The sequence below is a fragment of the Miniopterus schreibersii genome (assembly GCF_964146895.1).
Source record: "Miniopterus schreibersii genome assembly, chromosome: 9".
NCBI lineage: Eukaryota > Metazoa > Chordata > Mammalia > Chiroptera > Miniopteridae > Miniopterus > Miniopterus schreibersii.
The window spans coordinates 46,309,545-46,321,983 of NC_138118.1; the positions used below are offsets into that span (position 1 = coordinate 46,309,545).

The following is a 12,439-nucleotide window of genomic DNA, read 5'->3' on the forward strand; positions in this document are numbered from 1 at the left end:
GCCTCCAAGGTTGGGCCTTAGCTAAGCTTTTCTCAGCCTGATCTCCCTGGCATGGAGGGTGGAAATGTATCTCACCAGGAGGGGAGTTCTTAGGCTCTACATAGTTTGGTTTTGGTGGTAAGGCCCAGATTTCCCAACTCAGTGTTCTCAGGCCACAAGCACTCCTCCTGATCTGAGACTTGGGAACAAGTCTCTCTTTGGTGAAGTGTAGCTCTACAGCTTATGGAATATACAAGGTACAAGAAACTACAGTTCTGAATTTAGTTTATTAAAATTGTGCAAGTTGTATTTCAGCTTTTGAGGCAGCCAAAAAGTCTTCATTATAGAAAATGTTTCTTGACAGTACAAGATTTTTCCATAATTATCAATAGAAAAAAACACACCCACAGAACTGTGGTAGAATTAATCAAACCTAACAAGGCAAATAGTCAAGAGGTGGTGTCATGAGTATGCAACATGAGGTGAACTTTTCTAAGTCTGGGAGCTGCCACCTGTTGAGATGGTTTAAATCGGGATTTGGGCAGAAGCACATTATTGTGACAGTCAATAAATGTGAGTGAAAGTCTCCTCTACATACCCAATTTAGGAATGCAGCCATTAAGCCCCACACTGACTCAGCTCAGAAGATACTGAGAAGAAATTATTTACCTCACTAAGAGATTTGGGAGTTATCTTCAAGATTGTTAACCCACAGCAAAATTGGTTGATATGTGTGATGGGAGCCAAACTTGATGTTTTTTGCTTTTTCTCTCCATCTTCATCATAAAGGATTTTGACTTGGAAGAAGCTTAGCCTACCACTTTCCAAGCAAAGAATATCAACAGCACTGATACATGTATGATTCTGCACCACAGGAGCCAGAAAAGTATATAATAATCTTATCTGTAGGGGAGAAATGGAATTTCATGAGTGATTATGTTGAAACATGCTTATAGACTTAAGTACTTACTATGACTTACATGTCTCTAAAGGAAAATATGAATATGAGAGGAAAAGTTCTGACTTACTTCTTGGATCTGTACTGATTTATGCCAAGCAGAAAGCCTTACACCAATCTGTGTGCCTCAGACTTTCCATGGATGAGAATGCTACCATGAATGTATCATAGACATTGTAATCATTTCTTGTTATTGTTTAATTTAAACCTCCAAGAAAGTTCAACTTCAAAGAATATTAGAGCTTTTAAAAAAAAGCTTAAAGCATAACTGATTCAGGCAGTCAAGACATTGAGAGGGAGATGCTACCAAGAAGGATTTTCAGACACTAAGAGCCTCGAATCTCCCTTTAAAGCTCATTTCATCTCTTAATAAATTATTCTTAGAGTTTAAATATTCCTTTTGGCTGGTTTATTGAACATTATACATTCTCTGAGTTAAAAACAAAGTTATCCTACTCCTTGAAAGATAAGAATTCCTGTATTCTTAAAAGAGAATTCTTTATATCTTTGAAGACACTTATAAAGGATCGATCAACCAACTAGTATTTATTGAGAATCTACTGTATTCTAAATATGATGCTTGTGAAAAGGGTATTGAAAAAACTAGCAGAGTTCCAGACAGTACCTCTGAGAGACTTATTGCATTCTTATTGAAAATCTTATCTCCGTCTGAGCTGAGATTCAAGACCACTAATTCCAATCCTTCAAAGCTAGACTCCCCTCTGCGCACTGTGGGCGTGCCCTCTTATACTTGATTGTCTCCAATAACAAGGAACTCACTATTTCCTGACAAGGTGCTCCTTCCAATTTTTATGTCACTTAGTTGCTAAAGACAGATTTCAACACAAAGTTAGCCACAATGCAGGAATCAGTCAAGTACTGTAAGTGTCGAATGAGTTGAAAAAGACAAGTTCTGCATGAGGTCAGAGGAAAAAGGAATCACTGCCGGTTGTTGTGGTCAGGCAAAGATAATGATTTACAGTTAAATAAGTAATATCTTTGAGTTGTCTTCAAAGTACAGTACAAACATGCACTTTTATTATTATTGGTGTCATATGCAAATCTCAACAATAGTTAACATTTACTGAGTGTTTACTATGTGTCAAGCACTAACAATACGCTATATTCCCTCTCAAGTAACACTGTATATAAAATTTTATAGCTAGCTAGATGAGAATCTCCTTTGTGCTAGGAACCATATCAGGTATACATGTATTATTTCATATCATCTGCACAACTGTCCTTTGATATAGATATTATCATTATTATTTTACTAAAGGAGACAATGTGGCTCAAAGAGTTTCAGTAAACCCACACAACAGCAGAGCAAGGCTTTTATCCCCACTCTACCTGTGACCCAGTTCAAGTTTTATCTGCTATGCTTAACTGTCTCTCCTGAAAAATTTCCAATCTTCCTAGGGCTAAAACGAAGGGAAATTGGCATAATCAGTGGGAGGGAAGGAAGCCCACGGGTGGCTGTACCTCCAGAGTCATCCTGATGTCATCCAACAGCCCAGGTCCTTCTCTTAGTTCTGAGAGGAAATGACATGTAGTCCTGGGAACCCATTTTCATATAGAAATAAGGAATGCCTTACAAACAACCCATTAGGGTTACTAAAACCTAATACTTATAACTACAATTAAGGGTAAACATTTACTGAGGTCTCTAGTTTAATACCCTAAGAATCCGAGCTGCTTCACCTCTAGAGTGATGAGCACATATTGATAGTTGTAATTCTTACAACTTGAGGGAGGGAATTTTCTTCTAAGTACAGTATTAGTATCTTGAACTAGAAACTTGGTTTCCAATTTCTACTCATCTTGACCTAGTCAGATACTTTAACAGTTACTGTTAGGTTTATTTTGTGGATCATTTTGTTCATGTATAACTCCTGAATTATAAACTTTTGACTGTTATTTCCTTGTGGATTCTAATTATTACTTAGTTCTATTGTTTTTCTTTTTTTTTACTGAAAAGTGAGAATGAAAATTAAGAACCACTGAAATAAAGGGAAGAAATTCCAATAATTTCCAGGACTTTACTAGTCCTAGAAATTTCAGATGAATATTTTGGCATTTCAAAACAATTCTAGAGTGTACATATTAGTTGGTAGATGCAGAACCCACAGATACAGAGGGCCAACTAAGGGATTTGGGTGTACATGGGGGTCCTGGGACCAATCTCCTGTGGATACTGAGGTATTTTCCCTAATTTAAAGAAGAGGAAAATGAGGCTCAGAAAGATCTATACTAATAGGTGGTGGAAATGGAATTACAACTCAGGTCTGCCTGATTCCAAAGACTGCGCTTTCCCATTATACTATCAGCACAGTGTCTGCCATCTAATTCTCACCTCCAGATTTCTTTTCATCCATTCACTTGGCTGAATATAATGCTAACAGATGCTGATTATGCAGGTAAAATTTTATTAGCACTAACTTCAAGAAAACCAAAATCTGTTGTCAGGAATTTGAATACTACTAAGCTGTTAAGCTGCTGTGTGAATATCTTTTTGGGTTTTTTGTTTGTTTGTGGTTTTTTGTGTTTTTTTTCAACAAGATGTAACACATCTATATTTCAGGGACTGAAATGCATACTAAGTAAACTGCTATGGGTAAGAAGGCTCTAGATGCATATAACATTTGAATAAAGACTAAGGAAAAGAAAAAAAACCTTTGACTTCAGAATTTCTTGCAGGCATTCTGCAAAGGCTCACAGATCTTGGAACACTTGGATGTCTCTTACTGCTCCCAACTATCAGATGAGTTTATTACAACAGTGGCCATTTATTGCCTTAACCTCACATCTTTTAGCATTGCTGGCTGTTCAAAGGTATGTGCAGAAGTCAGATCTCAGAAATGTCAAATTGAAGCACTGTCAAAGAACTCAGGCAGGGTAGCAGTCAGGGGTTGGACTCACAATAGAACTTATTTTTCTTTGCCATGTGTGAGGTAGTCATTAGACTTTTTTTCTTTCTTTCCCCAAATTGGAAATAGCTTTATGATTTCATTTGTGTTAAAATAGAATTTTCAAAAAGCTAGAAACAATCCTGACACAAATATAAAAATGTGTCAAAGACTTATTTAATTCATTAATGAGAGAACCAACAAAATGGTAAAGCCAGTTACTAGTGCATTTGGTCGAACTGACTACTTACAGGAACTGAAGAAAGAATGTTGAAATGTGATTATTGAGTTAGATTCAAAATTGGTTAATAACCTATAAGGTAATAAATTCATAACCTTGGAGTTATAGTTTCTACCAGACAAAAATAATTTGCATCTCTTCTGGACAAAAATATAACAAGTTATAACATATAACATCACTGAGTTTGGGCCCTAATAGTAAACAGTATGTCAAATAAAGGCATAATTCCTTATAGAATCCCTCAGGTAGGCCTGTTAATGTTTCAGTATGACTTCAAGTTTTTGACAATTTTTCTTGACATCTGTTTATAAAAGAAAGATGTATTCATTGTAAAATATTGACTATATATAAAAGCATAAAGAGAGTAAAAATTCATTGTCATACCACCATCCAGACTATTGTTATTTTATACTTATTCTTGTAGAATTTTTTCTACGTACAAAGAAATTAGAAAAGTTATAGAAGATTTGTGTTTTGTGGGTTTTTTTAAGAACAGAATCATATTTTCCAAAGTACATTGTAACCTACTTTTGTTCTCTTAATATACTATGGACATATCTCTATGTCAAGAAATAGAGATTTGTGCTTCTGGATTAATATGGCAGATTGAATATATACATATAGTTTTGTTCCCAAAAATGCAGAAGAAGGGTGAGGGCCCATGTTGATAGGGAAAACAGGAGAAGAGACAAGAGCAACAAAATTTGGAAGCTTGAAAATAGATGGACTAATTTAGCAGACTAGAGATAGCTTTGAATACTGAGTCAACAGAAAGCTGAGGGAAAAAACTGACTTACATCATAGTCTTCAAACCTGTGAGCACAGTGCACCTGGAGCTCGGTTAAGAGAGTGGCTAAAATAAGGGAGGTGGGTTAAAAGTTCTGGAGAAGTAAATAGATCCTTAAATCTCTCCCCCTACTCCACACCTCTGGTCAACTGCACATACCCACACTCACCAGATGATTGGAGATCTATTTCCTAGAGCCAGATTTCTCAACCCTGGCATTACTGATATTTTGGATGAGGTAATTTTTTGTAGTGGGTGGTGGTTCTATGTACTGCAGGATGTTTAACAGCACCCTTGCCTTCTACCCACTATATGTATCACCCAGCCCCCCATACCCGCAGTCATGACAATAAAAAATGTCTCTAGATATTGCTAAATGTTCTCTGGGGGCCAATCACTCTACTATCTGGTCTGCAGATAGTAAAACTGAGGTTGCTAGTCTGGGAGACACCCTGTATAATAGAGAGCTTGGGTACAAAGTGAGAAAGAGAATTAAGTGACTAAATGCTGAATACAGAGTGACATTCAAGCTCTTTTTCAACACAGCATCCAGAATTTGGCTGCCAGATCTTTCCCTCCAGGCAGAATGGAAGTCTCTTTTCTGGGGACTCTAACTAGCCCAAGATGAAAGACCAAAAAACACTGACATCTGGGGTTTCTGAAGCTTAAAATAAGGAAGCCCCTCCACTGTTAATCATGAGCAGATAATCAAGAATTATTAGACATAAGAGAAAGCCTCTTATATGGAAGACAGATATCAAAACAAATTGATAGAAAAACTTGGTGGAAGCAAATTACGTAGAGTTAAGAAAACTAAAAAATCTTTTGAAAAAAATTCTCAGAAATTGCAAGCTTAACAGCACTGTTCTCTTCTATTAAATATACCGATGGGCTTCTCTTCGCTAAAGAGAAGCTAGCTAGTCTAAAAATTTGGTTTCTCAGTTGTTTAGTTTGTGTGGTGAGTGGATTAAGAGTGTGATGCTAGAACCTCCTAATTCCTCCATAGTTAAGGAGGAAGAGGCGCTGGGGAAAAGATATGGTAAATCATGACAAAATTAATCTAGAAAGTTCACAGCAGAACTTTTATTTAATAATGTACCCTTTTCAAATTAGAGAAACCAGGTGTCTTTCTGGTCAGCATCATCTGGTTCTAGAAGTGAGAGGGGTTAAGAAACTCAGCACAGTAACAGCACTGACCACGACCCTCTGCAGCCTGAGCAGTCGGCTCGGGCAGCTACAGAGGAAAGTAGGAGACCGAGAAAAGGAAACTCTCCAGTGAGAACAGGAATTGAGGCAGAGGACTTTTGTTTGTTTCATTTTGTTTTGGTTTTTGATAAGGAGAAACTAAGGGAATTCTTTCTATAAACTGTGCCGTGGTCAGTGCCCAGCCTAGAAACGAAGGAGGATGTTGCACGAATAATATATAATGAAACGAATCGCTCTACATCAAAGATCTAGGGTGAGAAAAAGGAAGGGGAGTGGATTATTTCAGAACCTCAGTGTAAGGGAGACCATGTATGCAGGTCAAATGAGTCTCCTGATTCTGAAAAAGTGCTGACCACAATTTGAGCCAATCTGAATATTCCTCACCCAAAACCACTGGGCTATGGTCCAGTCTAATACATTTCCAGCCTACCTACATTTTTTTTTTTTGATGAGCCACAAAACACTTTAGTGTCTGGCTCATTATTCTAGGCTAGGTTTTCCCAAAGCCCATGGGTTTATCTTGAATGGTCACCTTATCAATCTCCTGGACAGTCAACTCTTGCAACTAGCTTACCTCTCTGGTTAGTAAGCAGTCCTGTGACTTTGTCTTACCCAGCATTAAAATGGGAATAACCTCTGCTGAACAGGACTCAGAGTAGGACTTGTATCTGGGAGTTAAGAATGTAGCCAGTTATCTCTACCTCTAGTTCCCAGCCTCCAAAAGTTCGGACATCACCACCTCAGTTACTGAATATCTTGAGCTTCTGATCTACAGGAAGTGATGGGCTCCTTTTCAGTTCCCTCAGAATCAATAAAACCTAGCACTCTGAACTGCACCTGTCCTAGACTTTTCTATAACCTCATTTTCTTTCCTTTCCTCTATAATTCTGAGGGCTTTTATTCCCCCCAACGACATCAGATCCTCAGAGACCCACATAGTATGGCAGGAATGTATGAAAGCATTTTTTGTGAGAATCAGTTACAATGTTAAATCTTGATCCTGAGCATGTTCTGGGGAAAGGGCATGCTTAAACAATGACATCTATTTTTCCAAACTTAAAAAGTGTATACATTTCAATTGAATGGTTTTTCTGCATAACTCTCTCAATGTTATGTTAAAAACAAAAGTGAAGTCTCATGGCATGTTTTAGAGTGTTCAAACATTTAAAGTAAGAAATTAAATCCAGTTGGACAAAAAACTCCTTTAGAGAGAGTAATCTAGTTGATTCTGAGTCTCAGTTCAACTATAAATACAAAAGCTAGATCCTGAATAGGTGAAATAATCTACTTCTGCAAAACATCTGGACAAACTTTCAAGACTTTGGAACGCTCAGCAGAATTTCTCAGAGTGAGATTCATGTAGTCTCTGTGGCTTCTGCTTTTCTTTCTCCTTCTGTCTGCAAACATTTGTCTCACTTACTTGTCCTTTCCCAGAACCATATTACTTCACATGCAAACCATCAGCAATGTCCAGATCCCTTCTGACAGCAATCTGACCCTGTCTACAGGTTAACTTCAGGGGATATATGTATTTTAGAGTTCTGTAACATGTGATGTTATAAATCTCATTACTGTAGCATTTAATAAGTTACTGATACTGATGTAACAGGTACTACTAAGGAAATTTTGATAAAGTTTCTAATTTAAACAAGAGATCTCTAAAAAGAATAGCAAGATCACAAATTCTGTTGGTGCCACTTGAAACATACATTGTATTGGTCTGAAAACAGTTAAATCACTAACTTGAGTTATAGATCTATTGTGTGACAAGCTGATTAAAGAGAACCTGAAAGTGTCCTGATTCTGCTAGGGACTAAATGTTTGTGCCATCCCCCCCAAATGTTTGTGCTCTCTCAAAATTCACATTTTGCCATCCTCATACCCACCCAATGTGATGGTGTAAGGAAGTTAGGCTCTGGAAGTAATTAAAAAGGGTGAAGCGCCCATGATGGAATTAGTGTCCTTAAAAGAATGGGAAGAAAGTGGAGCTCTCTCTGCCAAGAAGGCAGAGAGAATACAGCAAGAAGGTAGCTATCTGCAAACCAAGAAGAAGGCCCTTACCAGATACTGAATCTGTGGGCACCTTGATCTTAGACTTCTCAGCCTCCAGAACTGTGAAATAAATGTCTATTGTTAAAATTGCCCAGTTTATGGTATTTTATTATAGCAGCCCAAACTGACTAGTACATTATTCTTTCCTGGGATGAAGTTCATCAAAATAATCAGAACCTACTTTGGCTGTGTGTTCAGATTACTGACTCAGCAATGGAGATGTTATCGGCAAAATGCCATTACCTACACATTTTGGATATTTCTGGTTGTGTCCTGCTTACCGACCAAATATTTGAAGATCTTCAGAGAGGCTGCAAACAACTCCGGATCCTTAAGATGCAAAACTGCAGACTTATTTCCAAGTAAGTGTTCACCTGAATATGAGAAGCTTTGAGAACTACTTTCTGAGAAAACAGTATACATGACTATGGCATTTGTAACACTCCGTGCCTTTCAGACGTAGGAAGTTTCATTTTATATTTTGCCTAATTGAAGCCAACATTTTGAGCTGAACCAAAGGAAGCTCTCTTCTAAAATGGTCTTTGTGGTTTTATATCCCTGTCCCAGGAGACCTTCTACTTTTAAGCACTTCTCCTTCCTTGACCTTGCAGACGTCCAAATGATCACTAACTCTTCCTCTCCTCTCTCAAAAAATTTCCATTCAGTTAATTTCCCCTGGGGTTAAGAAAATAATTGGATTAAACCAGTTCCCAAATAAATACAAATTACTGTTATCCTAAGCCTCATAACTCCCAAAGCTATTTGCTTGATAGTTGCTATTCATTTAACTGGGGATATCCTATAAGATGTAGTGTGCAGAGGAAAGTATTCTGACTTGACTGTTATGGGCTAAATGCCTGTTTCTTCAATTTGCAAAATGTTTCCAATGAAATAACAGTTGGGTAAATAAGAAATTTTTTAAAGGTTTTTAATATATCTGTTTATTTAGTTCATCAGATTCTTTTGTTCATTAGCTTCTTCTTAAAGAAGACCCTTCAACATTTCCTGTAGTGCTGGTTTGGTAGTGATGAACTCCTTTAGCTTTTTCTTATCTGTGAAGCTCTTTATCTGACTTCAGTTCTAAATGATAGCTTTGTTGGGTAGAGCAATCTTGATTGTAGTTCCATGTTTTTCATCACTTTGAATATTTCTTGACACTCCCTTCTGGCCTGCAAAGTTTCTGTTGAGAAATCAGCTGACAGTTGTATGGGTGCTCCCTTGTAGGTAACTAACTGCTTTTCTCTTGCTGCTTTTAAGATTCTCTCTTTCTCTTTAACCTTTGTCATTTTAATGATGATGTGTCTTGGTGTGGGCCTCTTTGGGTTCCTCTTGTTTGGGACACTCTGTGCTTCCTGGACTTTTAATAAGTCTATTTCTTTCCCCAGGTAGGGGAAGTTTTCTGTCATTATTTTTCCAAATAGGTTTTCAATTTCTTACTCTCTTTCTGCCTCTTCTGGCACCCCAATAATACGAATGTTGGGCCTCCTGAAGTTGTCCCAGAGGCTCCTTATACTATCTTCATATTTCTGGATTCTTTTTTCTTTTTGCTCTTCTGGTTGGGTGTTTTTTGTTTCCTCGTGTTCCAAATTGTTGATTTCATTCTCAGCGTCCTCTACTGTTGACTCCCTGTAAATTATTCTGCATTTCAGTTCATGTAGCCTTCATTTCAAATTGGTACTTTATTATGTCATTGATTTTCTCAGTTGTTTTCCTAATCATATGCTTGAGCATCCTTATAAACAAAATTCTGAACTCTGTTAGCTTGCTTGGATCTATTTCATTTAGTTCCTCTTCTAGAGATTTCTCCTGTTCTTTCCTTGTGACATGTTTCTTTGTCTCCACATTTTGGCTGCTTCCAGGTGTTTGTTTCTATGTATCAAGTAGAGCTGCTATGTGTCCTGGAATTTGTAGAATGGCTTTGTGTAGTAGGTGTCCTGCAGGGTCCAGTAGCTCAGCCTCCCCAGTCACCTGAGCTGGGCCTTCTAGGTGCTCCCCTGTGTGGGCTGTGTGCACTGTCCTGTTGTAACTGAGCCTTGGTTGCTGTTGGCATCACTGGGAGGAATTGACCCCCATGCCAATCAGCTGTGAGGACCAACTGCAACTACAGCCAAAGAGCTGCTGTGCTGGAGACACTCCTGTGGAGCAGGATTTACTTCAGTGGAGCTTTGGTGTTCATCAAGTTCTCCCCTTGAGTGTGTCACTGGTGGATGTGGTAGGGTTGTAATCCAGCGTGGTCCATTCTCACCACCAGGTGCACTGTCTCTGGGGCCTCCTGGGAGGCGCAAAGTCAGCCTGTGCCAGTGCCTTGCCCAGGGCCACCCAGCATGAGCTACACAGCAAACCGTAGTTGGCTGCTACTTGTGCTGGGCTTGGAGGTGTCCAGGAGAGGCTAAGTTATGAACCAATGCAAGCTGCCGCCAGTGCCAGGCCTGGGGCCACTTATCAGGTGTATGGGGCACACTGCTGCTTGTTTGAGAGATTTTAGGAAAGTCCTAAGCATGAGGATCGAGAGGCCACTTGCACAGAAAAGCAGCTGGAAATAGCTTGGATGAGCCTGCAGGTGGGGAGGGGCAGGATCCCTGGGAATCACCGGGGCGGGGCCAAAGGTGTGAGTCAGGTGCTGGTGATTCAAATATGGTGCCTGCCTGCCAGCTGTGTGCGGGGAGGACTCGCCAAAGGAGCAATGGCCTCTGCCAGCTCTTCTGCCTGAGAGAAAGCTGCCCCTCCAGCTCTTGCCCCACTTTCAGGCAGGTTAGTTCCTCCCCAAGTGTCCCAGGTTTCTTTCAAGCTTCTGCCCAGCGCTGGGGCTCAGAGGGAGCGCGTCTGAGTGAGTCCATGCACAGGCCCTTTAAGAGGAAAGCCTGGGACTCCTGCACCCTCCACGCATCCCTCAGCCACAGTCCCCGCTGGTTTTCACAGCGCAAAGTTGTGAGGACTTCTCTTCCCGGCCCTGGAGCCCTGGGCTGGGTCCCGATGTGGGGCTGGGACCCCTCATTCCTCCGGGAAACCTCCACTGCCGAGATTCCCTCCCAGGTTTAAACCGCAGCACCGGGAGTGGGCCTGTGATCCAGCCCCGGTCTGCCCACATCTCCGCCCCTCCTACAGGTCTCAATGCTTCTTCGGTTCCCTGGTTGTAGGGCTTCTGTTCAGCTAGATTTCAGGAGGCTCTGAGTGATGACTGTTCTGTATTTTAGTTGTAATTTTGATGTGGTTGTGGGAGGCGGCAGGTGCAGCTGTTACCTACACCGCCATCTTGTTTCCTCTCCCTAAGCAATTTTTAAAGGTAGAAGGTCTAGGGTGTCTACCTTGTGAGTTTTTAAATAGAAAGCAGTTATCTGCTCCATTGTTCAGTTTTTTCCTATTGACTGAGAGTAAACATGCAAGTATTTTAACTGACCTGATGAAGTTACCTGTGTAGTGTACAAAATGAGATTTCTTGACCAATCTCCCAAATATTCTTTTCTGCAGGCTGGAAAAATGAATAATATTATCAAAGTATAAAGTGCATAATGTGTTCTAAGCATGTAGATTTCGCAGAGAACTTTTTTTTTAATCCTCACCTGAGTATATGTTTTTCACTGATTCTAGAGAAAGGGGGAGAGAGAGAAACAGTGATGTGAGAGAGGAACATCTACCAGTTACCTCCCTCATGCAACCAAGGGATTGAACCCGAAACTCAGGTATGTGCCCTGACCAGAATCAAACCTGCGACCCTTCAGTGCACAGGACAACACTCTAACTAACTGAGCCACACCACACCGGCCAGGGCTCAGAGAACTTTTTAATTAAGCAAACCTGGCATGAGCTAAACCATGAAAACTGGTCACTTGAGGCCTGAGGAAGAAAACAGTTTCTGATCCAAGGCTGTGTGTACTTAAATGAAATTAAAACAAAGCAAAAACTTGTAAAATAGGTACTCCCTCTGAGCCCAGGACTGTAGGGAGGAAGGGAGGGGGTCAGACAGCCCACTGAAGCTGGGTCAGATAAAAGGGGGCAGGTCCTTGAAAAATTCTGAAGAGAAGTGGTGACTCAGCTCTTCCAGATAGGTATGCAGAGGTCTAGGAATCTGCTGACCTTGCATACCATTAAACAACCAAATTTGGGCAGATGGTAGTGAATGGATAACATATTCAAAGGAGTTAAGCTCCTTATCTTTTTATTGTATTTTGCCAATCATTCTTTGGGAAGTAATATTTTGAACTAATAATTGGGATTCTAACTAGAATGAATGGAGAATTTCTGGCAAGGGCATCACTGAATCTAATCTAGTATGGGATGTTAAAGTGTGTTAAGTAAAGTGTTTAGTCAAG

The 12,439-nt window shown here is 39.8% G+C and overlaps 1 protein-coding gene across 1 annotated transcript in view; it reads left to right on the plus strand.

The window, feature by feature from the left end:
* The window catches only part of FBXL13 (F-box and leucine rich repeat protein 13), a 255,419-nt gene that overhangs the window by 234,811 nt on the left and 8,169 nt on the right, over window positions 1-12,439 (plus strand). Inside the window, exons 19-20 of the mRNA XM_081147178.1 lie at window positions 3,635-3,769; window positions 8,328-8,491. Of these exons, the coding sequence (XP_081003304.1) occupies window positions 3,635-3,769; window positions 8,328-8,491 (299 nt within the window). The remainder of the gene's footprint in view (window positions 1-3,634; window positions 3,770-8,327; window positions 8,492-12,439) is intronic.